A 26,433-nucleotide genomic window follows, 5' to 3' on the forward strand; every position below is an offset into this window, starting at 1 on the left:
ATGTGGGAGGGTGTGTGTCTGCGTGTGTGAGGACACAGGCCTCGCACGGGTCCCCTTGTTGATGGGAGCTCAGCCTGAGAGGCGGGCACACCTTCGCCATGATCTGGGGCATCTGGGTGGATTGGTTTCCTACGCCTGCTGTAACAGGGTACCACGGGCTCAGTGGCTTAAACCCACAGACACGGACTGTCTTAGTAGTTCTTATAAATCTAACAAGGCCAAAGTCAGACAGGGCTGATACCCAGCTCTTGGCAGGACTCGTGCCTTCTGGAGGCCTCAGGGGAGATCTGTTGCCTTCCCTTCTCCAGCTGGAAAGGCTGCCCACATTCCTTGGCTCATGGCTCCTGCTCCCTCTTCAAAGCCGGAGAGGTGGCACCTTGTCTGTGGTTCCGCCTCCCTCTGCTTCCCAGTCACATGGCCTCCCTGTAGTCAGACCCTCCTCTTCGTCTGTCTTCTAAGGATGCTGGGGATTACATTCGCTTCCCCACTTTCCAGATGCTCTCCTCACCTCGGGACCCTTCACTAAATCCCACTTGCAAGGCCCCCTTTGTCCTGTATAGGGTGTACCCACAGGTTTGGGGGGTAGGCTGTGGACCTCCTTGGGGCATTCTTCAGCCCGCCACACTGGGTACACTCTGCCCGCTGGGGTTCCTGGACTCGTGGGGGCTGAGGCGTGGACCTTGGACTTCCAGTCTGCACGCGTGCGTGCAGACCTGAGCTCTATCGGCTCCTTGGTCCTCTCCACTCCTTGTGCTCCTGCCCTCAAGGGTCTGGCTCCCTGCTCCCGGGGACTCTGGGAGAGTCTCCTTCGGGCTCGGGATTCAGCAGGAGCCAGAACTTCAGTCGGTGCCTCCAAAAAGTGGGTGAGAGGCCCCTCCTATCCCAGGTGGGAGGTGTGCAGGGGAGGGGACATGAGGGGTCAGTGGCTAGGATTCAGCTGCTGAGGGCACGGTCTTTCTCTTGGGAGCACGTCTTGGGCTGGGGCTCAGAGGAGTGTCCCATCCCCAGGGCTTTTCGCAGCCCCTACTCAAGACCCTACAATTATAGCGAGGAGAGCTGGAACCCTAGCTAGGACCCAGAGAAGGAGGCCTATCCTTGCCCACCCCAAACGCTGGTTCCCGGGTGGGCAGGAAGACAGTGGTGTTGCCCCCACGCTGCTGAAGCCCTGGGCCTGGGTGCCAGCTGGATACCCGGCAGCCTGGAGCCTGCCTGCCAGGACAGCCACCCAGAAGTGGGCATGGGGAAGCCGGGGGGCCGGGGGGCCGGCTCTGCCTCCTCCCAGCAGAAGCTCTTTGTTCTTTCATTAATTCATCCAGACATCATTCAGAGACACACTCTCTGAGCCTGCCCAGAGCTGAGTGCTGGAGACTCACGGGCTCAGCAAATATTGAGCACCTATGATGTTCTGGGCACTGTGCTGGACCCTGGGTATACAGACAAAAGACTCCTGCCATTAAGAAGCAGACATTCCAGGGGCTCCTGGGTGGTTCAGTCAGTTAAGTGTCTGCCTTCGGCTCAGGTCATGATCTCAGGGTCCTGGGATCGAGCCCGTCAGGCTCCCTTCTCAGCGGGGAGTCCACTTCTCCCTCTCCCTCTGCCCCTCCCCCTGCTTGTGCTCTCTCTCTCTCTCTCTCTCTGTATCTCTCTGTCTCAAATGAATAAATACAATCTTAAAAAAAAAAAAAAGAAGAAGAAGCAGACATTCCAGCAGGGGAATAAGACAATATACAATAAACCATGGGAAATCAATGATATGATGTGTTAGCAGGTAAAAAGTTATGACAACGAAAAGCAGCAGGTAAAGGGGCTGAGGAGAGCCAGATCTAGGGTGAGAGGTTTAAAAGGAGGTCAGGGAAGGCCTCCAGAGGGCCATGTGTGAGCCGAGATACAAAGGAGGCAATGGAGGGGGCCAACTAAATATCTAGAAGAGTCTCCAGGCAGAGCGAACAGTAAGTCCAAAGGCCCTGGGACGGGAGATTACAGGGGAGTATTCAAGCCCTAGCAAGGAGGCCAATGTGGCTGGAGATTGGTCGGGGAGGCAATGGGAAAGCAAATCCCACAGGATCTTGTTGGCTATGATGTGGACTGTGCCTTGGATTCCAGAAAGGGCCAGGGAGGAATCTGAGCCGAGGAAGGGTCTAGTGTGACTTAGGAGCTGAATGTGCATAGGCCGTGGGGTGTGAGCACAGAAGCAAGACAATGCGTGAGGCGGCGGTGACCGCACTGGTCCAGGCGAGAGTCGATGGCAGCTCAGGCCAGTCTGGTGAATGTGAACGTCGTGGGCAACGGGCAGATTCTGAGGCTGGAGCCAACGGGACTTGCCGTGGGCCCAGATCACCCTGGGGCCTTGGGCCTGAATAATCTGTTAGGATCAGCTGGGTCCGTCGCAGCTGGCCCGGCCATGGGGCAGGTGCTCTGACGGGGCCCCCAGCACACTGGGAACGCAGAGGAGGAGGCCCTGCCCCTGGAGGAAGTGGCAGGCTGTGGTGGAGGCAGGTGCAGCCAGGGCGAGGCCCACGCTGCCGCAACCCCCGGGCATGCCGGGCCCCCTGGAGTGTTGGGACAGGGCCGTGGGGGGCAGGAAAGGGCAGATGTGGGAGCCATTGGCCCAAGGGAGCTCCCTTTGGGGCAGGGGCCGAGGGGCTGAACGGTGAGGGTGACAGTCCTCTTGGGACAGGGAGTGCCCTGGCAGGGGTGTCAGCATGCCCAGCCCCCATCTGGTACTGCCCCCAGTCCCAGTCTCTCACTGACCTGAGACTGGGCTCTGGGCCTCTGTTTCTCCCCAGACTTTCCCTGATGACAGGTGTGAGGCCCACTGAGGTGGTGGCGAATTTGTTAGGCTGGGGTGGGGGTGGTGGGGGAATGGAAAGAGGAAGGATTGAAGGGGCTGTCTTCCATCTGCCTATGCAAATAAGCTGACTCAGTACACCCCCCAACCCTCGTCCTGGGCCCGGTGAGGGCAAGGGAGGGGGCTACTGGGTTTTTTTCTTAATTCTCACTTCTCTGTTCTCTGAGCTGATGCGGGAAGGGGCTGTGAGCTCCAACCATCCTTTCCTGCAGCCGCTGCCCAGTCTGCCAGCCAGACCCTCTGGAGAAGCCCCCGCTCCCTGTCATGGTAGGACAACGGCCCTCAGCCCCCCAGCGAAGGGGGCAGCAGGAAGTGGTGGGAAGGGGGGGAGGTTTGGTGGCTGCAGACAGCAGTGAAAGGGTTGTCCCCCGACATGGCCCTGGGGACACTCACTGAACCCTGAAGACATCAGAGCAGAAGCCTTCTCTGGGCAATGAGACCTGAAGCCATTAAATGGCTGGGGAGGCCGAGACCTGAGGCTTCGCTCAGTGGTGGTGCTGGGGCAAGAAACTAGGTGAACGCCCAGGACTAGGCCCTGTCTGGCCCTGTGCTGCCCATCCTGTCTGATCCGTTCTGACCTACAGTGGGTTGGGTGCTTGGTCTGGGAGAGGTGGGGGGAGGGGGAAGAGCTGGGCTGTGCCCCCATCCCCCCATCCCCCCAGCCAGGGCCCTGGGTGGTACTCAGCCCAGACCCCAGCAGAAGACCCTCGTGCCTGCCTGGGACTTAGCCAGAGGCAGAAAGAGGCATTGGGGAGGCTGGTGGAGGACATGGAGGGCTTTCCAGGGCAGCTGGGTGGAAGGGAGCCAGATGTTTCTGGCTCAGGAGGAAAGAGAAGTGGCCCCTGACGAAGGAAAAGGGAAGGTGGGGGAGAACCTGGTGGGCCTGCTGACTGCCTGCCTGGCTCCCCTGTCTGGCTGGGGTTTGGTTTTGTGTGAAAGTTCTAGATTGTGAGTCTGGATTCCAGGTCTCAGAAGCAGCTTTGAGTTGAAGGCTGGGTCTGAGACGAGCCTACGTTCTCCTCGAGGCTTAGAGGCGGGGTGGGTGCGGAGCAGAGAGGTAGGAGCCTCCCTGGGGAGGGCTCAGAGAAAGGGGTTTGGGAGCCCTGTTGGGAGCCCCCAGAAAGTGGGGCAGGTGGTGGCGGGGCTGGGGCTGCCCTCTCACAGGCTGGCAGGGCCCCTGCAGTGGTGCCCTGCACCCCCTGTCTCTCCTGGTGCAGGCCGCCACGCTGGCCGTGGTCCTGGCCCCGGGCGCGCTGCCTCCCTTCCTGCCCTGTGAGCTGCAGTCCCGCGGCCTGGTGAACTGCGACTGGCTGTTCCTCACGTCTGTGCCGCGCTTCTCGGCGGCAGCGCCCCGCGAGAACATCACCAGCCTCTCCCTGTACTCCAACCGCATCCGCCACCTCCACGACTCCGACTTCGTGCACCTGTCCAGCCTGCGCCGTCTCGACCTCAAGTGGAACTGCCCCCCCGCCGGCCTCAGCCCCATGCACTTCCCCTGCCACATGACCATCGAGCCCAACACCTTCCTGGCCGTGCCCACACTGGAGGACCTGAACCTGAGCTACAACGGCATCAGCGCCGTGCCCGCCCTGCCCAGTTCGCTCGTGTCCCTGTCCCTGAGCCGCACCAACATCCTGGTGCTGGACCCCGGGCACCTGGCAGGTCTGCACACCCTGCGCTACCTCTTCCTGGACGGCAACTGCTACTACAAGAACCCCTGCCGGCAGGCCCTGCGCGTGGCCCCGGGCGCCCTCCTCGGCCTGCGCAACCTCACGCACCTGTCGCTCAAGTACAACAACCTGACCGCGGTGCCCCGCCGCCTGCCCCCCAGCCTGGAGTACCTGCTCTTGTCCTACAACCACATCACCACCCTGGCCCCCGCCGACCTGGCCGACCTGACCGCCCTGCGCGTGCTTGACGTGGGCGGGAACTGTCGCCGCTGTGACCACGCCCGCAACCCCTGCAGGGAGTGCCCCCGCGGCTTCCCCAAGCTGCACCCCGACACCTTCAGCCACCTGAGCCGCCTCGAAGGCCTGGTGTTGAGGGACAGCTCTCTTCACAGCCTGGACCCCAGGTGGTTCCGTGGCCTGGACAACCTCCTGGTGCTGGACCTGAGCGAGAACTTCCTATACGACTGCATCACCAAAACGGAAGCCTTCCACGGCCTGGCGCGGCTGCGCAGACTCAACCTGTCCTTCAACTACCACAAGAAGGTGTCCTTCGCCCACCTGCACCTGGCGCCCTCCTTCGGGAGCCTGCTGTCCCTGCAGGAGCTGGACATGCACGGCATCTTCTTCCGCTCGCTCAGCGAGACCACGCTCCGGCCGCTGGTCCACCTGCCCGCGCTCCAGCGCCTGCATCTGCAGCTGAACTTCATCAACCAGGCCCAGCTCAGCCTCTTTGGGGCCTTCCCGGGCCTGCGCCACGTGGACCTGTCGGACAACCGCATTAGCGGAGCTGCGGAGCCGGTGGCGGCCACGGGGGAGGCGGACGGGCCGGAGCAAGCCTGGCGGCTGCCCCGGAACACAGCTCAGGGCCCACCGGGCGCCCCTAGCTCCGAGGACTTCATGCCAAGCTGCAGGACCCTCAACTTCACCTTGGACCTTTCGCGGAACAACGTCGTGACCATCCAGCCGGAGATGTTCGCCCAGCTCTCGCGCCTCCAGTGCCTGTGCCTGAGCCACAACAGCATCTCGCAGGCGGTCAATGGCTCGCAGTTCGTGCCGCTGACCGGCCTGCGGGTGCTGGACCTGTCCCATAACAAGCTGGACCTCTACCACGGCCGCTCGTTCACCGAGCTGCCGCGCCTGGAGGCCCTGGACCTCAGCTACAACAGCCAGCCCTTCAGCATGCGCGGCGTGGGCCACAACCTCAGCTTCGTGGCGCAGCTGCCGGCCCTGCGCTACCTCAGCCTGGCGCACAACGACATCCACAGCCGCGTGTCCCAGCAGCTCCGCAGCGCCTCGCTGTGGGCCCTGGACTTCAGCGGCAACGCCTTGAGCCAGATGTGGGCGGAGGGAGACCTCTACCTGCGCTTCTTCCAAGGCCTGAGCAGCCTGGTCCACCTGGACCTGTCCCAGAACCGCCTGCACACCCTCCTGCCGCGCAACCTGGACAACCTCCCCAAGAGCCTGCAGCTGCTGCGGCTCCGTGACAACTACCTGGCTTTCTTCAACTGGAGCAGCCTGGCCCTCCTCCCCAGCCTGGAGGCCCTGGACCTGGCCGGAAACCAGCTGAAGGCCCTGAGCAACGGCAGCCTGCCCAACGGCACCCTGCTCCAGAGGCTGGACCTGAGCGGCAACAGCATCGGCTTCGTGGTGCCCGGCTTCTTCGCCCTGGCCGCCCAGCTGCGTGAGCTCAACCTCAGCGCCAACGCCCTCAAGACCATCGAGCCCTCCTGGTTCGGCTCGCTGGCGGGCGCCCTCCAAGTCCTAGACGTGACCGCCAACCCCTTGCACTGCGCCTGCGGGGCGGCCTTCGTGGACTTCCTGCTGGAGGTGCAGGCCGCCGTGCCTGGCCTGCCCAGCCACGTGCGGTGTGGCAGCCCCGGGCAGCTCCAGGGCCGCAGCATCTTCGCGCAGGACCTGCGCCTCTGCCTGGACGAGGCCCTGTCCTGGGACTGCTTCGGCCTCTCGCTGCTGGCCGTGGCCCTGAGCCTGGCGGTGCCCGTGCTGCACCACCTGTGTGGCTGGGACCTCTGGTACTGCTTCCACCTGTGCCTGGCCTGGCTGCCGCGGCGCGGGCGGCGGCGGGGCGCCGACGCCCTGCTCTACGACGCCTTCGTGGTCTTCGACAAGGCGCAGAGCTCGGTGGCCGACTGGGTGTACAACGAGCTGCGCGTGCAGCTGGAGGAGCGGCGCGGGCGCCGGGCGCTCCGCCTGTGTCTGGAGGAGCGTGACTGGCTGCCCGGCAGAACGCTCTTCGAGAACCTGTGGGCCTCAGTGTACAGCAGCCGCAAGACGCTGTTCGTGCTGGCCCACACCGACAGCGTCAGCGGCCTCTTGCGGGCCAGCTTCCTGCTGGCCCAACAGCGCCTGCTGGAGGACCGCAAGGACGTGGTGGTGCTGGTGATGCTGCGCGCCGACGCCCGCCGCTCCCGCTACGTGCGCCTGCGCCAGCGCCTCTGCCGCCAGAGCGTCCTCTTCTGGCCGCACCAGCCCAGGGGCCAGCGCAGCTTCTGGGCCCAGCTGGGCACGGCCCTGACCAGGGACAACCGCCACTTCTACAACCGGAACTTCTGCCGCGGCCCCACGACGGCCGAATAGCCGAGTGACAGCCCGGCGCCGCACGCCCCCTCCACCTGCTTGCCCGCCCGGGAGGCCTGACCTGCTGGCCCGGTCACGCCGCTGCTCTGCCTCCCCTACTCCCACCCCTGGCCTATAGGGGGCGCTCGATCAATGCGGCGGGTAGGCCAGAAGGCTAACCCTGAGCTCACGAGAGGTGTGAGTGGAAGGAAAGAAGGCAGCCTTCGCCAGGCTTTCCTCCCTGAAGCGAGGAGGGACAAGAGGTGATTTGGGAGAAATTGCCAAGCAGAAAAAGGGAGGGCCCACGAACGCAGGTCTGCAGGGCAGGGAAGGTGCTAAGGGCAGTCGTGTTTACGAGCATCTTCTCAGGGGAGTCTGAGGAAGGTCACTGAAGGTGGTCTTGGTCCTTCCCAGGCAGCAGGCCGGGTCTCCCGTCCCATTCAGGCCCCTCCCTACAGGCCCTCCTCCCCTCCCCATCCCAGGCTGCACCAGGCCGCCCAAGGCCCGCTGGGTCAGTAGCCCTCTGTTGCATATTGGCCTCAGGATCTGCCTCCCACACCGGCAGGACTGAAACTGCCTCGAGGGCAGAGAACCTGCAGGCCTGCTTCATCTCTGGCCTCTAGCAAAGTCCTGAGAGGCAGCAGCTCTGTGAGTGTTCATTCCCAAGCTGGGGGGCAGGAAAGCTTTGTGCGGAGTTCAGAGGGGTGTTTGCGCCCTCTGGTGGCCGTACCTGTGCTGTGCCCAGGAGGCCGCGCTGGGCTGGGGAGAAGCGTCTGGGTAGGTCCCCACAGCAGGGAGCTGGGAGCCACACAAGATTCTAGAGTGAGCTCAGATCCATCCCTTTCTGTTTTCACCTAGAGTGTATGCTGGGTCTGTGTGTTCTGACATCAAAGGGAGACCTGGGTAAGCCACCACCCGGCTACAAAGGTGGGGCCTGCCTTCCCACCCCCGCCTATCACCGCCGACTGCACTTAGGTGGGAGACACAGCCATGTCTGATGAGGGTGGAGTATGTGTGTCCATTTCTATCCAGTGTAGAGTTCCAGACATCGCTTGGAGCACCAATGACCGTGTTTGGAGATAGCCAAGTGTGGGGGGAGTTGTGGGTATGTCAGACCTGGAGCCTTGGGGGTGGCTTTGGGGAGTACGCGGTGCGGCCTCACTGTCCCCACAGCTGGACCTGCCCTTCGAGGAGCAGAAGAGACGTGTGCAGCCGGACAGTTGGTGCTGGGGCCTGGGGCGGCAGGACAGTGGAACCTGCTTGGCTGGCTCAGGACAGTTGGGGGCCAGCCCAGCCACTCCAGGCCTCTGGGGTGGAAGGTTGATGCTGGCCTCAGACTTGGCTAATCTTACACAGCCTGATTGTGGGCAGCCCTGGGGTTTGGAGGGAGGGGATAGCTGGGAGAGAAATGTAGGCCGCCTTCCTCTTTCTTTCTTTCTTTCTTTCTTTCTTTCTTTTTTTTTAAGATTTTATTTATTTATTTGACAGAGATAGCCAGGGAGAGAGGGAACACAAGCAGGGGGAGTGGGAGAGGAAGAAGCAGGCTCCCAGTGGACGAGCCTGATGTGGGGCTCGATCCCAGAATGCTGGGATCACGCCCTGAGCCGAAGGCAGACGCTTAACGACTGTGCCGCCCCGTTACCTTCTTGCCTGACAGAAAGACACAGGGACTCCTGGGTGGCTCAGTTGGTTAACCGTCTGCTTTTGGCTCAGGTCATGATCCTGGGGTGCTGGGATCAAGTCCCGCATGGGGCTTCCTGCTCTATGGGGAGCCTGCTTCTCCCTCTGCCTGCTGCTCCCCCTGCTTGTACTCTCTCTCTGACAAATAAATAGAATCTTTAAAAAAAAAAAAAAAAGAAGAAGAAGAAAGACAGAAAGGTCTGATTCACCAATTGGAAGTCCCACATGGGCTCTGTTCTGTCTTGAGGGGGCCTATTAGCTTCTGGAGAAGCGGCCCGAGGCACGGCATGGCCCCGAGTACCTCCTTGGCCTGTCCCTGGGGAGAAAAGAAAACAAGAACTGCCTTTCGGCCAGGCCGGAATCTAGGGGAGGCCCCTGCCGTGCCGCTCGTGGGCTGATCTGGCCGCATCTGGAAGCAGGAGCAGGAAGCAGGGCCTTATCCAGGGCCCCACAGTTTGCATGTGGGGAGCACCATCTGCCTGTCTCTCAGGACAGCTGCGTCTGCCCTCAGCAGTTCCCACATAGAATCCTCATGTACCCACCCACCCACTCCTGCTCACAGTCCTGGTTCTTCTGGGGCTTCGGATTCAGAAGAGCATTTTGGAAATGAGGCACGGGGTTATGGTAGGACGGTTGGTTTGGTTTAAGTCCGTGGCCCTTGGTTCAACCTGCAGAAAGAAGTTCTGCTGTCGTCTCCAGGATCTGAAGGTGCAGAGCTCCTTTATCCTAGGTCCTAGGCTCGGGTGGGGCTGGAGGAGAGGCGGCTGCCACTGCCCTGGGCTCAGGAAGGGCGCTCATGGTTAACTCCAGGCCCTCTCCCCCACACTGCTGGACATCCCCGGCCATGAGCACTAGCTGCGACCTGGCCCCGCAAGGCTGGGGAAGAGTGGGACTCCGGTCGGGCTACCTGGGCTAACCATTGGCTCTGCCATTTGGATTATCTCGGGCAGGTGACTTCCTGTTTGGAGCCTCAGTTTGCCCATCTGTAAATGGGGGGTGGCCAGGGTTACTCTGCCTGCTGTTAGAAGGCTTGGTGCTAGGGGCGCCTGGGTGGCTCAGTCGGTTAAGTGTCTGCTTTCAGCTCAGGTCATGATACCAGAGTCCTGGGATCGAGTCCCGCGTCTGGCTCCCTGCTCAGTGGACAGCCTGCTTCTCCCTCTACCTCTTCCCCTCCCCCATTTGTGCGCTCTCTCATGCTCATGCTCTCATTCTGTCTCAAATAAATAAAATCTTAAAAAAAAAAAAAAAGAAGGCTTGTGCTAATGCGTGTGGAGTTCTGAGAAACTAGCAGCCCTCGGCCATCATTGTTATGTAAGGGGCTGATGCGGAGGACAGCTAGCTGAGGCGGTAGCTATTTTCTCTCTGTGACCCAGAGACAGATCCTGCACCCAGAGCACTGAACAGGGTTCAGAGGCAGATGTGGTTGAATTAGAGGCACGTGAAGCTGGGAGCGGACTCCCGGTGTTGCCTCCTGTGTTTTTTGCTGTCGTGGGGGCAGCCAGTACTAGGCAGACATCTGGGCACAAGACTTAGGACAACCTGATGGGAGGAAGACGTAAACGTGAGGAAATTCTCCCTGCTAAGATTGGAAACGACAATTCTTTTCTCCCTCGAGGATACTTGCATGCTCCAGGCATCTGTATATTCTTGGAAAACTTGTACGACATCATACATTTCCATACTCAAGTCCTTGTTATGATGAGGGAGCTGAAGGCTAGCCAAAAACAAAGCGGAAGCTGACACCCTGCCACCACCTCCCACCCCCTACTCCTGGGCGGGACACGGGCGACACTCTACCAGGAGTCTTCCAACTATCTTAATGCCTTGCCAGAGGGAAGAACCACCTCAGCTTGATCATAGCCAGGCCTCCAGTGTCCTGAGGGTCCTCTTTAACATTAGGAAAATCCTTTTGAAACCTCCCTCGTCCTTACTTCCCCCATCTGTCACTGGTCAAGACCCCCTGTCAAGACCCTGGAGCAGCAGCTCTTTCTGCCCACGGGTCCTGTCCCCATGCTTTAATAAGACCACCTGTATGCACCAAAGTCTCAAGAATTCTTTCTTGGTCGTTGGCTCTGCACCTCACCCCCCACAAACTTCACCTATGTTCCAAAAGCACATCAGTTAGAAGCCTAGCCCAGCGCCGCATTTCGAAGCAGTTCACAAACCCTGTCCACTTCCTGCAGACCGACCTGTCCATCATCCAGTGTTCTCCCAACCCTGCGCAGCAGTGAGGAGAAAAGGGGAGTGACCAACCCCGTTGACCCAGCAGACTCTGGGTCTTATGAGAAGGAAGAGGGGAGGGGATCTTGCTAAGTGTTCAGAGAGAAACAGGATCCATGCTAAAAGTCACCCTGGGAGGAAGGGGTGGAGGGGGTTCCCGGTGTGGGAGCGTGGGGGACAATGGGAAAGCCCAGCCAGCGCTCCTGAGGGAACCGGGGCTGGGAAAGCGAGTGAGGCGTGTTTCCCGAGCAGAAAGGAACCGTGTGCTGGTTGCGAGGTGACGTGACTTCCATCATGCCCAGTGGCCTGCCTAGATGCCTGGCTTTGTTTGATGGGACCAGGACTCGGCCGCTCTCTCCGGGGCCAGTCCGGAGAAGGGTGCGCCCCGGGAAGCCGTGCCAGCACAATGGGGTCCAGGGAGGAGAGAGCACAGCTGCCCTTCTAGAGATAAGAGAGGGGAGCAAGGCCAAGCATTCGCTCTGTCCTCCAGCTGCTTGCTGTCTCCGCAGCTCATCTCTGCTTTCTGGGGAAGTAGACTTGGATGTTTCCCTTGGTCCCTGTTATGGGCTGAATGTGTACTCCCCCAAATTCACGGATTAAAGCCCTAGCCCCAGTGTGCTGACATTTGGAGGTGGGACCTTTGGAGATAATTGGATGAGGTCAGGAGGTGGGGCCCTCATGATGGGATTAGTGGGTTTGGGGGGAGAGAGAGAAAGATCTCCCTCCACCCACGTTCTGAGGAAAGGTCATGTGAATTTATAGCAAGGAGAGAGTGGTCTGCAAGCCAGGAAGAGGGCTCTCACCAGGAACTGAGTCTGTGAGCACCTTGGTGTTGACCTTCCCGGCCTCTGTAACTGTGGGAAGTGGAGATCTCCTGGTGGCTGGGGTCTGCCGTGGTTATGGCAGCGGAGCGAGGAGAGCCCCCTTTCCTTTACTCAGCACACGTTGGCTCAGTGCCTGCTGTCAGGTACTGTGCTGGGCGCTGAGGATGTAGATGTGAGAAGACAGACGGGGCAGGTGACCAGCAGCGGCATAGTCACTGGGGGTGGCGCCCGTGCTTTGAAGGGCAGCGCAGGAGGAGGTCAGGCGATGGTAAGAACATCAGAGGGGTTGGGCTGCCCTACCCCGGGGGCTCAGGAAAGGTCTCCTCAGGACCCTTGTCCTGTGTAAACAGAGGCCGCCACGTCATGACCCAGAGTAGCGAACTCGAAGGAAGAAAAAATGGCCTGGAACACCAAGGCCTGGAAGCCGGAGAGCACACGGGGGAGCGGAGGCCATGAGTGGGTGCCAACGCAGGGAGCAGGTGGAGCAAGGTGGGATGGGCTCCTGACCTCACAGAATGTGGTCAGCCTGTGTGAGGAAGCTAGAATTTAACCTGGGTGCCACTGGAAGGCCCAGGAAAGTTCCCTGCAGAAGAGGAACATAACGCACTTTGTAATTTTGAAAGCTCTCTCGGGCTGCCATGTGGGGATGAGACTGGGGCAGATGCCAGGATCATAGCAGCAGAGGTGACAGCAAGTGGCCTGGCCCGAGATGTAGCCTACAGGTAGAACTTACAGGACTTGCCAAGAGTCTCAAGTGAGGAAAGACAGCTGGCTTCCCCGTGAGCGGCCAGCCTAAGCGGGTGGACGCCGGGAAGGCAAGGGAAGAGAAGGCAGGGGAGGTGCTGGCAGGCCCGGGTGCCCTGTGGACCTGTGGGCTTTGAGGTGCTTGTTTGACGGCAGTCAGCAGTGAACGGCTGGAACTGGAAACCCAGGGCTGGGAGAGGCCACGTGGCGGGAGGGGAAGCGCTGAGGGCAGTTACAGCTCGAGCCGCGGGTGCTCAGCATTCAGAGGACAGCTCATCAAGTCGGAGGACCGCGTTCAGGAGAGGGAAGTGGCACAGTGGCGCAGAGCAGGAAGCTGTGAAAGGGCCAGGGACGGCCATGCCCCCTGAGACCACTGGGAGGCTCAATGAGAGGAAAACAGAACCACTGGATTTGGCGAGCTAAGAGGCAAGATGTGGCAAGAAAAGAGCAGCCTCCACGGGGACCAGGATGAGGGACCAAGTGGGGCAGTGAGGCAGAAAAGAGGCAGAACAGAGGCCTGTCTGTGGCAGCAGCCAGAAGGGGGTCTGGACAGAGGGAGAGCTTGTTTATTTTTAAGGTGGACGACAAAGCCTGCTGCAGGCCAAGGGGGGCCAATCTGTGACTGAGGGGGTTCGAGAGGGTTGTAGGAAGGCGCTCGGAACCAGGGGACCCAGAATACACGCGGAAGGAGTCCGAGAGGAGCGCAAACCTGCACCGACCCTGGAAGGGACACCATCCCAGGTGGAGGGGCAGACGGACTGGAGAACTCGGTGGCGACAGACAAGTGTTCCCTCCTGACTGCCCTCCCTTCAGAGGGAAGCCTGAGGCCAAGGTGGTAGCGGAGAAGGGAGGGAGGCGGGGCTGGGGCCGCCACCAGAGGGTCAGTATAGGTTTCTCACGTCACATGGCGCAACAGCACAGACCACATTGAAAGGGATGAAAAAAATGATTGCTTTGATTCAGTGGCCAATAACAGGAGGGCCCATCACTTACACAAGGATTTATTTCCAGGACTGTGCTTTTACTATAGATTAAAATTTAATATAATTTAATTCACATACAAAGACAACTCTGGAGGCTATCTGGATACGACACGGCCCAGGGTTGAGTGAGTAACTGAGGTCATGACACACTCAGGCCTGGGCAGATACCAGCTTGCTCATGCCGGAGAAGTAGGATTTCTCTCTTTCACTCATCACTTCAAAGTGCAGCGGCCTCCGGCAGAAGTTGCACTCGGCTGAGGAATGGGGCTTGAGCTCCAGCCCCACTCGCTTCCACGTGGCCAGCAGGTTCTCTGTGAGAGAAACCGGTTTTAACAAGTGAAGAGAGTATGTGTCCAAGAGAAACGCAAACACAGACCCACACAAGCACTCGAACACACACACTGGCGGCAGCGTTATCTTCCTAACTGTGAAAAAGCGCAAACGACCGAAATGTCCGCTGACAGATGGACACGCAGGGTGCTATACCCTCACCCAAGATTATCTGGTACGAGAGAGAGAGGATTCTGCTACCACGTGGACGGGCCCTGGACACACCGTGCCGTCCAGGAAGCCAGGCACGCAGGACCCACGCAGCGTTACGTGGAAAGCGAAGCGGGGGAACCTGCACAGGGGCAGAGAGGGGGTCAGCGGCTGACGGGCTGGGGAAGGGGAAACACGCAGCGGCTGCTTGTGGGTGTGCAGCTTCTCGGTGGGCTCATGAAAACGTTCTGGAATCAGACAGTGGTGACGGTTGCACAACACCACGACATACTTCGAGCCCATGGAACTGTACACTTTAAAAGGGTGAAATGAGGGGCGCCTGGGTGGCTCAGTCGGTTAAGCGTGATCTCGGGGTCATGAGACCAGGCTCCGTGCTCAGCAGGGCGTCAGCTTGGGATTCTCTCCCTCTCTCTCCCTCTTCCCATCCCCCCTCCCCCGACTCGCGCGCTCGCTCTCTAAAATAAATGACTCTGAAAAAAACAAAAGGGTGAAATTTGTGATATGTGAATTATATCTCAATAAGGCTGTTATAAAAATAAGTAAAAACTGGGAAACAAAACCCAACTCTGGCTTTGTTTTACACAGCTTCAGGAAGAAGTTGCTCCAACATCGTGCCACCGCACTGAAACGGAGCGTTCCTGGCAGAGCAGCCCCAAAGCCTGCAAGGCAGCAGGACCACGTCAGGGGGCCTCAGGAGGCAAAGGCGACCCGCGGCTGAGAGCAGCCCCTCCATCTCTGCCTTTAGGTTGGACGGAGGGTGTTGGGACCACAAGCCTTATAAAACACTGAACAATTACTCTTATGAGAAGAGGTTAGGTGGGGGGTTGCTTCATACACCAGAGAAACAGAGAGAAGCACAAAGCCGACCTCCAAAGGGCCAGGAGGCTTCTCTCTCCTCCCCTGCACCAGCCATTCCTGGGCATCTTTGAGTCATCCCGACAAGGGGGCCCTGGCAACAGTGGATGGATGAGCAGCGACCAGCCCCCAGAGCTTCTAAGTCGTGCCTGCACCCCCGAAGCGAATCCAACAACCCCATGTCTTTTACAGTTTCATACCATCTGAGAACATTGTTAGTCATGTGGAGAGAAGAAACGGATCTGAGTGCCTTTGACGGGCTTGAATCACACACACGGCAAGGGCGGCACCGCAGCGCCGCAGGCACTCACCAAGGAAGTAGTTCATCATCTGTGGTGTGTGGTGAGGAGTGGGGGCAATCCGCAGGAGCTCCTCCCCCCGGGGCACCGTGGGGTAGTTGATGGCTTGGACGTAGATGTTATGTCTGCTCATTAGTTCATCACAGACTTCGGTGTTTTTAGCGGCATCTGCGACCTGTGTGATAACAGAAGATAAGGTCAGCACAGGACAGACCACCCCTTAGCAGCGGTTCTAGTGAACACGGCAGTCGGGAGGCTCAGGCTGGAGCAGCGATGCAGGCTGCCACTGCAAGGGCCCGGGAGTGCTTAGCACGGACCAGAGAACTGAGCACATTAGAAGGAGATTTCACACTGATCTCCCTCCCAGGCTTCAAGTGCGTTGCCCCCAGCCGCCCCTCCTACCCAGGGATGTGTGTAACCGTGGGAAAGAAGCAGCTTGGATTATACCAGCTATATTCATTCTACTAATTCAACTGTGACACCAACAGGGCTACCGTTTATAGCAGAAAGGGCAAGACCTATTTCGAAATTAACTGAATAAAAACCCAGACTTCAAAGCTACCCAAGTGGAGTCTTCCGGAACTTTTTAGACAGAAGCTCTTTTAAGGCTAGTGCTTGGGAGAAGGAACCTCTGCCCTAGCCTGCTGGATTCAAAGGCTTCATTCTCACTGTGAAGTCAGCCAAAGGCAGAAACAGAGCAGAGGGCCGCTGACTACAGCCCCCTGCCCCAGCAGTCACCCTGCCCCAGCCCAACTTCCGGAAGGTGTGAACCGCAACATCCCAGGTCACGTGCAGAGGCACAGCCCCCAGCACGTCCAGTCCCAGACAGGTCATTACCCGCACAGGGATGATGTGACTGGGGCAGTGGACGACCGGGAGGCCCGCATCCATGAGCATTTGCCTCATGAGCTTGACGTTGCGTTGGTGCTGGCGGCGAAGCGCCCGCCCCTCGGTGCTCTTCAGGATCCGCACTGACTCCAGGGCTCCAGCCAGCAGCATGGGCGGCAGGGAGGTGGTGAAGATGAAGCCGGCCGCGTAGGACCGCACGGTGTCGATCAGAGAACTCGTGCTGGCGATGTACCCTCCGACACAGCCAAAGGCTTTGCCTGCGAGGAGACAGCCTCATTTACTCCGGCAACAGCCCCTATATGCGCTCAGCACGGCACCGCCCAGCCTCACAGCCCTTTCCTCTTTATCCTCTCTATGTGCCCTAAGACTCAGGTCAAGGGATGCCCACCTATTTCTGAAAGGGAGAAAGTGCAGGAGGTTAGAGTCCTCCCCTAAATCACAGGACCAAGCCGGTGTCCAACAAGGACCAAGGACAGGGCCCCACACCAGTCCTGGCACTGACCGACCAGCCCCGGGTGCCTGAACAGCACGCTGCAGCCTCTCTTCCCCCGCCTTTCCCACCCGGACTCGCTGATCTGCCAGCGGGCCAGGGGCCACCTCCCACGGCGTGCGCGGTGTGCCACTGGCACTGTCCTCCCACCGCGAGCATCACCCCACAGCCAGAATATAACCCAGCTAAGCCATGAGTTGTTTTGATGTGACCAGTATTATTTCCTACTGAGGTAAACACAGCACTCTGACAAGCAGCACTGCCCAGAGAAATATGAAAACTCAGAACCTGTTAGGGTTGATTTAGAGCCAAGCTCATTTCTCAATTCTCCTCAAATCCTTTTGTATAATCTACATCTCAAGTTTCAGGATTAAGACCGCAGAAGAGTCCTTCTAGATGTTAACACTGTGTTCTGTAATGAACATTCCTGGTTGAACCCCATGCAGGGCTGGGTTGGTGTTAAGCTCTTACAGTGGAAAATTTCTCTCCAGCCTGTTCCAGCACCCAGCGACTGTACCTTCATAAAGCCCACATCACAAGAGCTCTTTGAGAGAAAAGGGTTGTTTTGCTGGAATTAAGACACATGAACGAGTGCTTTCCTCCTGGCGAGGCTCTGCCCTGCAACCCCTGGGCTCTCCTGGTCTACCCAAGGTTCTCAGCCCCCTGACGGTGCCGAAGGGGACACTTTTTGGCCTGCCCTTCCTTTACCAAGTGCAGGCTGTGAACGGGCATTTTAGCTAAATGTGACCTGGGTCTCCAACCGCCTTACTAAATTTGAGACCCTCAGATTTGTTTAATTCACATTTTCATCTCCCTAGAGTCCTCCCAGGCAAAGAGAATGTCTACGGTAACTGCACACAACTCATTCATCTTCTCCACAAAAATGGAGGTAGGGTCCGTTATCTCCATTATATAAGTGTCCCTACTTTTCCAAAGTTGTTATGCCACCTCACTTTTATGAGAAACCTACTTAGTACTTGTTTTCGCTAACAGGAAGAAATCTGAAGAGGAGTTTCACTTTTACGATAAAAAGTGAAAAGTGAAAACAGCCTTTGGTGGGTGGCAGCGAGCCATGACAGAGGCAAGCGTGCACCCCAAACTGTGAGAGCGGCCCCGCCAAGCCCCTGCCCCGGGAACTGCGGCCGGCACCCCAGCAGCAGGCCGCCACAGCTCTGACCTGGGTCTGTGAGCACCTGTGCCTGTGCTTTATGCCACACTGGCTTATGGAAGGTTTCAAAGGAACACTCTACTTTAGGGTAGTGGGGAAACCTATATTGGTGAGGAAGCTGAGGGGCAGAGACGAACTACCAGCCCAAGGTCACACAACTGGGGAGCGGGGCAGACAGGATTCACAGCCAGCAGGCAGCACGGCGACAGCGCCCAGCTCCGGGACACAATGCTTCTCACCCAGGAGGAGCAAATACGAAGTAGAGCTCAGTGCTTCACGACACCTGAACCTACAGGTCCTCATGAATGCTCCAGGAGAACAGCACTATATATATATATGTATATATATGTGTGTGTGTATATACATATATGTATATATGTGTGTGTATATATATATATATTTTTTTAATATAAGGAAACAATTTGAAGGACAGAGAGTAAAGGCTGTCACCATGGCATGTAGCTAGAACCGGAACTACATTTGGAATGAGCTCGAATGGCAACAAAGAGTATTTCTGTCATGTGAGGCTGTGAGATTTACTTTGGTTCTGGGAGCCATGCCTCCATAATTCAAGGGATTCTGCTAAGCTGTACCACCACTGAGAAGATACAAACTCATCCAGAAAGCGGGCCAGGCTTTATAGACCATCACCCTGACTCCTCACCTGATCCCAGCTAGCCCCTGGCCTTGTTGGGAGAATAAAATTGTAGTGCAGATTATAGAATGTGTAGAGTGTACATACCAAGCGTTCCAGAAATGATGTCCATTTTGGGCATAACTCCGTCCCGATCGCCAATCCCTCCGCCTCGAGCCCCGTACAGTCCCACTGCGTGGACCTCGTCCACGAAGGTGATCGCTCCAAACTCATGCGCCACATCACACAGCTCTTCCAGTGGGCACACTGCTCCTGAGGAGAGAACACACGCTACTCTGAAGAGCTTGCTACTTCACAAATTTCTGTTTTGATAAGAGTCAGAACAAAATAACTTCTGTTCTAAGGGTATCATTTTTAATAGTGGGAAAAACAATGAGCTTCCCCCAGTTTCTAGGTTATCTTGGGGTCTCAGAGCCTAGTAAAAGCCAGAATAGAAAATCTACATTCACCCAACCTATACAATAACCACCAAATACAAAATCCTAGCAGAGTAAAAAGAAATTGCAAAAACAAAATGAGCATCACACTTTCAAAGAGTCCAGGCCTAGTTTTTCATCTAAGGTTTCAGACTGGCCTCTGCTTACTTACCATCCATTGAGTGGACGGTTTCAAATGCGACAATCTTGGGGACCGACGGGTCAGATCTTTGCAGCAGTTCTCTGAGGTGGCTGACATCATTGTGGCGGAAGATGTACTTTGGCACCCGGCTGTTCCGAATCCCTTGGATCATGGAGGCATGGTTCCCAGAATCGGAGTAAATCTCACAGCCTAACATGACAAAAACAAAACCAAAACGCTACTTACTGCCATCTGCACCAAAGACAAGTTATTTCCTAGACAGGGACAATGGACTTTGCCCCGAAAGTGCTGCTTTGTCCAGTAGGAAAGATACTCCTGGCCAGTTTCTTCCTGGGAAAATCGTCAGCTAGTGCTTCTCCTTTGAGAAGGCCCACAGGTGTAGAATAACCCAATGGCAGACAACCAATCTGCTTTTAAAATCTGGCCACCTCGTGCCAAACTCCATCAAAAGATAACTACCAATGATTAAGAGAATTCGCCAAAGGATTTTCCTCGAATACAAAGCACATCTGAAACAATTAGCTTAAGGACGAGACCTTCGTTAGTATCGTCTGCCACTGCTACCTCTCACATGCAGTGAGCACTTCATGTTTCAAGAAAAAAATGCTCCCAGATACGTTCATTGCTCTTAACTGTTTTCGGTAAGTCCTCTGTGTTGTCAATATCCCTGCTATTCCTAGGAAACCCAAAAAACTCTAAGGCACCCAGGACAGGCTTCCTTACCCGGCATCATCCTAGCCAGAGTGAAGAGGGTTGAGTCATTGGCCACAAAGCACGAGGAAAACAAGAGTGCTGCATCTTTCCCATGTAAATCGGCCAGCTCCTGCTCCAGGTCCACATGGAATTTACTAGTTCCAGAAATATTTCTAGTACCACCTGCTCCAGCACCATGCTGTTTCAACGTCTCCCTTTAATTAAAAAAAAAAGGGGGGGGGCAGACAGAAAATAAACCTCATGGTTCTGGACACTATGTGAATCATTCCTCTCCCCAGGAGCTAGGACACTGAATCTTATGCTCCTCTAGCAAGTCTCTCACGGTGAAACCAGGGGCCAGAAGTTTCAACTGACTTCATCTTTAGACTAGCTGGCAGGTGTCAACACTAGGGTGTTGGTGAGGAGATCCTGACTACCTCTAGGGATCGTCAAGAACAAGTGTTTATCAGTCACTAGGTACTTAGTATTTGCAGAGTTAACTTACTACGGTGTCTTCTCTCTGACAAACAAGCTTCTCTCCAAACAACATGTGTCTCTACAGGGACATCTTGGATGGTGGTTATCTGAAGCTAAACCCTCCAGAAACTAGTCCCATAGTATTAAGAGAGATCTATTACTACACCTCAGACTGGACTCTAGCAAGCCTCCTTAGAGATTTTGGCAAGCAACCCTCTCCGGTGCCTCCAGCCATGGCGAACCTCCTGAAGCACACGAATGACGGCATCTACCACCCTTGTTACTGTCTTCCCTTCAGTGCTGCCAGATTCGTATCTTTCCATCCGCCCGTGCAAAGCGGCCTGGGGTTGCAGGCGCGCTCACTTGAGGAGTGGTAGGAAGTGAACGGACACGAGTAGTCAATGAGCTCATACACTCGAACCCTTACACACAAAGGGGCTCCACCACCTGCCCGTGAACTCTGGTCTAAAAGTCATCTGTGGATATCTTTAAAGGCTAGGAGAGTATTTTGTGATGGCACACTTTCAGCTTCTGAATATGGCCCCCATTAAAGATCCAATCCCTCTAATCATCCACGTCTTGCCAAATGACGTCGGTGGTATCTGCAAGCGGAGGGCTACTTACATGACAGCCCCGCACACTCGTGGGTGGCGACTCATTCCTAGGTAGTCATTGCTACACCAGACTGACACCTGCTTTTTGGTGATGAGAGAGTCTGAATAGTCGTCTGCCATGGGGAAGATGTGAGCCCTCCGGTTCACAGTTTTAAAAACTCGATAGGTATGGTCATTTTTTTTCTCATCAATTTTCTTCTCGAAGAAACGATCATATTGAAAAGTAGAAACAGCTAAAAACCAAACAAAAGACAGGACAGATGGATGGTTAGGAAGCACATCTGGGTTTTGGCAAAAGACCTGGGTTCCAACCCCAGCTTGGTCATCCAACAGCAGGGCGCTTCTGGACAAGTTAACGAAGTATCATGTGAGCAAGTCATAGGACATCCTCATCTTGAGACCGTGAAGGTCTCAAATGAGACTTGGGTATGCCAATTGTTTAGCACAGAGCCAGGGCACAGAAGGCAGGTTACCAACAGGGTTCGTGCTTAGTACGGCCAAGAACACCCACCTGCACCAAAGCAAGAGACGTGGCTTCTAACTCACCATGCAATTTTGTGGTTAATCTAATGTATGTTTAAGTTAAAAACGCTCTTATGCATCAGGCAAAGAACAATGAGACCTACATTTTGGCAAGTTATCTTGAAGAAGATGGGACACTCTTTCTGGTCTTTGCTTTCGCATGATATCCTGGAAGTTCTTCAGCAGTCCACTTGGCTCCCCTTCGTCAGCCTTCACACTAATTACACTGGGGTTCACTGAGGTTTGGGCAACCTCTGTAACAAAGGTAACAAGAAGAAAAGTATTCTGAGTTCATAATACTGTCCAGAAACATTGTAAAAAATGAATTACTGCCTAGTTCACCAAAAAAAGCTGATCATAACCAAAGTTAGTAGCAACTGAGTGTATGAAGCTTTTTTCCTTCTATTTTAATGGGCAACCCCTGGTGTTGTTTTGTTTTCTGAGCTACCAGACAGCTTTAATGAATATTAGAGCCCAAAGCTTTCTAATTGGTTGGCAGGTCTTCCCCACCTTCCTACTCCACCAACCCTAATCTCAGTTTTCTCCATGGAAGACGATTCTGGCCATATGCATCATTTCTGCTGGTGAGGTCTCCTGGGGACTTCTGGTGCTCTGTGGCTATCGCCACAACTGGAATTAAGATTTAATGACCATCTGTAAGACACATAGCTTGGGAGTCCTAAGACCCTCAATTACTGTGGGAACACTATTTTTTACCTTTTATCCCACCCGATGGCAGGAAAGAAACAAAGGGCAGTTGGTAACAGCTTACGCCAGCAGGGTATTTTCAGAAATGAAGCAATTACTACAAAAAGTGGTCACATCCTACGTGCACACACACCAGAAAGAAAGTCCCACATTTTTCATGCAGTCGTCTGACTGCCTATCTTGATGACCTTCCTCCTTGGCCCTAAAAGAGGAAGTTTTTTATACAAATGCTACCCTAATAATAGCTCATACATCAACTGGAAGGATCAAAAGAACCAAAAGGACCTCTTCGCTCTTCCTCCTGGTTCCAGCATGTGTTTACCTTTCCTCACGGCATGCATTTCCTGCACATCCTCCTGAAGCTCTAGACTGGCTTTGCGGAAGACGCTGCTGCCCTTCTGGCTCATCTGGGCCGCCAGGAAAGGGCATTTGCTCGCAGTGCCCTGGCTCGTGGCAAGGGACGGATGTCCAGACGGAAGCTGCGTGCCATCTGGAGTCTGCTGGGATCCGTCAGCAGCCTGCTGAACCTCGGCCTTGGCAGTTTTGTCCTCTGGGGGGTGAAATGGAAAAACCGAAGCATCAGATCTGGTTGCACAATACACAAGAAAGCCCCTGTTTCTCTTACTGCCTCAAAGACAAGCTTTATACTTACTCTCCCCCCACATTTCAGGCGCAAGTTTATTTCTATTAAGTTCTGCTAATTGAACTGTTTTCTCATCTGCCTCACTGGAAAACAATGTTCCTGAGAGGAGTTAATTGGCACGATCCAGCTATCTCTCAAAGCCATATTTCTCCCTTATAAATCCACCAAAAAGGTGTATTTTCCTAGTATCCTCTAGTTTCAGAACTCTAGCCTAGAGTTCTTGAGTTGGAGGATTCCCAGTAAATCTACCCAAAGGACACACAGCATATTTCACGAGAGGACACACTCTTGAAGGTAAATAGAAGCGTTCATACAATTTTTTTCTCCGCCAATATTTTTGAAAGTTTCTTGACAAAGAAGCTTGCTGTTGCTTAACATATAAATTACTGATTATCTTAACAGAAGAAATTAGGATAAAAGTGGGATTTTTCAATTGTCGTCTAATAGAGTTCAAGTTATTAGTATGCTGAGAAAAATCACATCCACACGGCTCATCTACCTGCTCATCTGAGTGCATCAAAGAAGCGCGCGGACTTAACGCAGCGCCGGTAACGGAGCTTCTAGCCACAGTGACTTTCCTCTCCCCCGGAGCAAACTCATTCACCTTTCTTCTAGCAAAGGCTTACTCTGCATCATCCTGGAATACTGTGAGTCGGAGGCTAACCTTTCCTACAACTTGGGTAAGATGTCTCAATACAGTTTTTATTAAAATCTTCTAGGAAGTCAAAAAATTTGCTTTGAAGTTCATTTCATTCATTATAAAAGTAATAGACATTCACTGTGGGAAACCCAGAATCATAGTGTTCCATCCCTCAAAGAATAACCATTACAGGCATCTAGGTAAATTATCTTTTTTCCCTATGTACAAGTTTAAAAAAAGTTTTACCTATTCTGCATGTGTCTGCTTAGTTTTCCCTTTTCATTATAAAGATCTGCCTAAGCTGGTAAACAGTTTGTGAACGTCATTGGCAACGGCCGCGTGAGAGTCTACCAAGTGAACAAGCCACATTCTACTCGACTTCCTCTACCCCGGGGACAGAACCGTAGAAGAGTATTTTGATTGTTCAGTAAAAACAACAAAAACAAAACTAAATCCTAAAAGAGGAAAGAGGAAAAGAAACCCTACAAAGGATTAAATCCCTTCTGCTTACAGAAACAAAACAAAACAAAACACTCCTTTCTTACAAGAACACATCCAGAGAATACACCTGCGAGAGCCTGTAAGGTGAATTATTCTCTAGGATTAAGTGAAACCTGAAAAGCCTCATCCTCTCCTGGTACAGCCAGACCAAAACAAAAGCAAACTCTGATCTCTTTATTAAAAACAAAATTTACAAATTTACATATAAAATAAAGATACATGTGTTTAAAAAAAAAAACACTACTTAACAAATTCTGTATGATTCCATTTATTGAGTTTCCTACAGCAGGCAAATTCATAGAGACAGAAAGTAGAATGGTGTTTGCCAGGGGGTAGGGGAGGGGCATTTAGTGTTGAAGGAGCACAGCTTCAGTTTGGGATGTTGAAGCCCTCTGGAAGTTGGACGGCGGTGACAGTTGCAACATAATATGAATGTACTTAATACCACTGAACTGTACAATTGGTAAGAGATAGTAAGTTTTATGTTAAGTGCATTTTACCACAATAAAAAAATAATTTAAAAAAGAAAAAAGTCACAACTTTAAAAGCCAAAAGCTTCCACTCAATTTTGCCACAAACCTAAAACTGCTCCAAAAAGTAAAGTCTATTAATTAAAAAAAAAAAAAAAAAAAAAAAGCCAAAGGGCCAAATATTTAATGAAGGAAAGGTTAAAATAGAACATTCCAACTTTTTTTTTTTTTTTTTAAGTAGTGGGGAGCTCAATGTGGGGCTTGAACTCATGACCCTGAGATCAAGACCTGAGCTGAGATCAAGAGTCAGCCACTTCACCGACAGCCACCCAGGTGCCCCAGAACATTCCAACTTTATATTTACACGAATGAGGTACTGATGAACGCTAAAACTCCAACAGAAACCGACATGCAATCCAGAAACCTATAAGGTGCATACAGGCCACTGTCTCACTTTTAAAGATGGGAAAACGAAAGGGCCCACTTCCGGGGTTAGGATGACAATTATGAGATACTCCATGCAAAGAACCAAGCCTGGCATAGAGTAAAACCCCCTCAGTTACTGTGCCCCTCGTCACTGCTATGGACTACAAGTGCTTCTAGTCTAGTGATGAATGCAAACACTGCCACCTCCTACATTATTGCCAATGACACTTACTCTCATTAGCTGGGGGGGTTTCTTTGACCTGCTGGCAGTGTACTGCCGAAGTGGACAGGGCCCGAGGAGCTGGCTTGCCCCCAACTTCCATCATCTTAGGGCAGTTTTGGGCATAGAACAACAGAGATTTTCCTGCCTTCTGCAGAAAGGCCTGAGGCACTCGGGATAAGAATGGGCAGCGGCGAACAACAGTCTCCATGTCCGAGAGGGTACACTGATCCTAAAGAAAGACAAGGAGTGACATCAACACTTGTTAATAATCAGGCAAATACCACTGCGAGGTCACTGGGTGCAGGTGTCACCTGCAGTTTATAACAAGAGTACCCTTATACCAAGTCTCACTCAAAAATGTCTAAGGACGGCACTCATGTGGGACTCAACTAAGGAGTGGTAACCATACTCACTTCTTCTTTCATTCCCCAGCTCTACACAAAAGCACCTGCAAAGCAACTTTACCAAGTGAAGTAAATGCCGATCGATGATTAACAACCAAGGGGCTGGAACAACGAGGGACAGGTCGGGGGAACAGGTTTGGGAGGTCGGGGAGATGCACCGTGCAGATAAGACACCTTGGCGTACACCCAGGTGAGGTGAGGCTAGGGAAGAAGCCACTGTCATCCATCCAGGCAGAGAGGACTCACAGGGATCCTGAACTTCTGGTCCTCACAGCCCCAAATCTGAGGAAGGCACCCAGCTGGGCTCTGGGTCCCTGAGGCAAGGGTTTCCTCGAGGTCATCCTCCACAGCTCCAACAGGACAGAATTGAGAAACGAGGGGCCATAAAGAAGGGCAGGGGTAGGAGGGGACGCGGTTGGGGCTAACTGGGGAGAGGCAGGAGCTGTCAAGGGCGTTAGGTCTGGAGTTAGGTGGTGGTCCCGGGCAGGGGGAGGTCAGAGGTTATCTGGGGTCGAGGGCTTGAGAATAACGGGAAAAAGAAATTCTGAAGAAGCGGCCGGTTAAAAGGGAATGTAGAAAGGGGGCCGAACGGGGGAAACTGAAGCAGCCCAATGGGCTAAGGGTCTGGGAGATGAACGCTGACCCCAAGGAGGCGGGTGACGGGAGCAGTGGGGGATGGGGTCCTAACGACCGGGCGAGCGGGGCGCGGGCTGCCAGGACACGCGGGGGCTTTCCTGGCCGGCGCCGCACCCAGAGCGCGGGCCCTCACCTGCGCGGGGCACTGTGGAGGAGGAAGAGGAGGCGGCGGCTGCGACGGCGACGGCAGGCACCCAAGCCAAATCGAAACAACCCGTTGCCCTTGTCGGCGAGAAGCCTCAGGCCGCGAGCGCCGTCGTCCTAATATACAGCCGGAGGGAGCGCTGCGCATGCGCTATGGGCGCGGACTGCCTTCACGCAAGCGCCCTGCGTCGCGCTCCCGGAGTAGGAAGCGCAGGACGGGGAGGGGAGGGTGAAGACCTGCGCTTTCCCGAGTCGCCTTCCCGGAGGAGTAGGGGCACGGTGTTTGATCGACGACTTTATCTTAAACCACCGCCTTCTCGCTTCCCTACTAACTGCCCTGTGCTTCAGAACGCTACGCCTCCGTGTAGGGCATAAAAGGGCAGAGTCGGAGGG

The 26,433-nt window shown here is 54.8% G+C and overlaps 2 protein-coding genes across 3 annotated transcripts; one reads left to right on the forward strand and one right to left on the reverse strand.

The window, feature by feature from the left end:
- The first annotated feature begins 43 nt into the window (after positions 1-43).
- On the forward strand, positions 44-8,961 carry TLR9 (toll like receptor 9). Of its 2 annotated transcripts, none has more exons than XM_045807273.2 (2): positions 44-3,115; positions 4,021-8,961. In XM_045807273.2, exons 1-2 carry the CDS (start codon positions 3,113-3,115, stop codon positions 7,111-7,113), a joined length of 3,096 nt encoding a protein of 1,031 aa, XP_045663229.2. In that variant the 5' UTR covers positions 44-3,112; the 3' UTR covers positions 7,114-8,961. The 2 variants fall into 2 exon arrangements, with proteins under 2 accessions (XP_045663229.2, XP_087723130.1); XM_087867004.1 differs by having other exon boundaries at positions 4,066-8,961.
- A 4,584-nt stretch (positions 8,962-13,545) lies between these two features.
- ALAS1 (5'-aminolevulinate synthase 1) lies at positions 13,546-26,203 on the reverse strand. Its single transcript, XM_045807272.2, has 11 exons — positions 26,030-26,203; positions 24,866-25,085; positions 22,276-22,503; positions 21,350-21,499; positions 20,734-20,956; positions 19,663-19,847; positions 18,949-19,128; positions 18,448-18,612; positions 16,036-16,304; positions 15,211-15,373; positions 13,546-13,854 (listed from the first exon to the last, which is right to left on the reverse strand). Exons 1-11 carry the CDS (start codon positions 26,186-26,188, stop codon positions 13,694-13,696), a joined length of 2,103 nt encoding a protein of 700 aa, XP_045663228.2. The 5' UTR covers positions 26,189-26,203; the 3' UTR covers positions 13,546-13,693.
- Between the last annotated feature and the right edge of the window lie 230 nt (positions 26,204-26,433).

The sequence above is a fragment of the Ursus americanus genome, chromosome 14, assembly GCF_024610735.1.
Source record: "Ursus americanus isolate L20-20 chromosome 14, mUrsAme1.1.p, whole genome shotgun sequence".
Taxonomy (NCBI): domain Eukaryota; kingdom Metazoa; phylum Chordata; class Mammalia; order Carnivora; family Ursidae; genus Ursus; species Ursus americanus.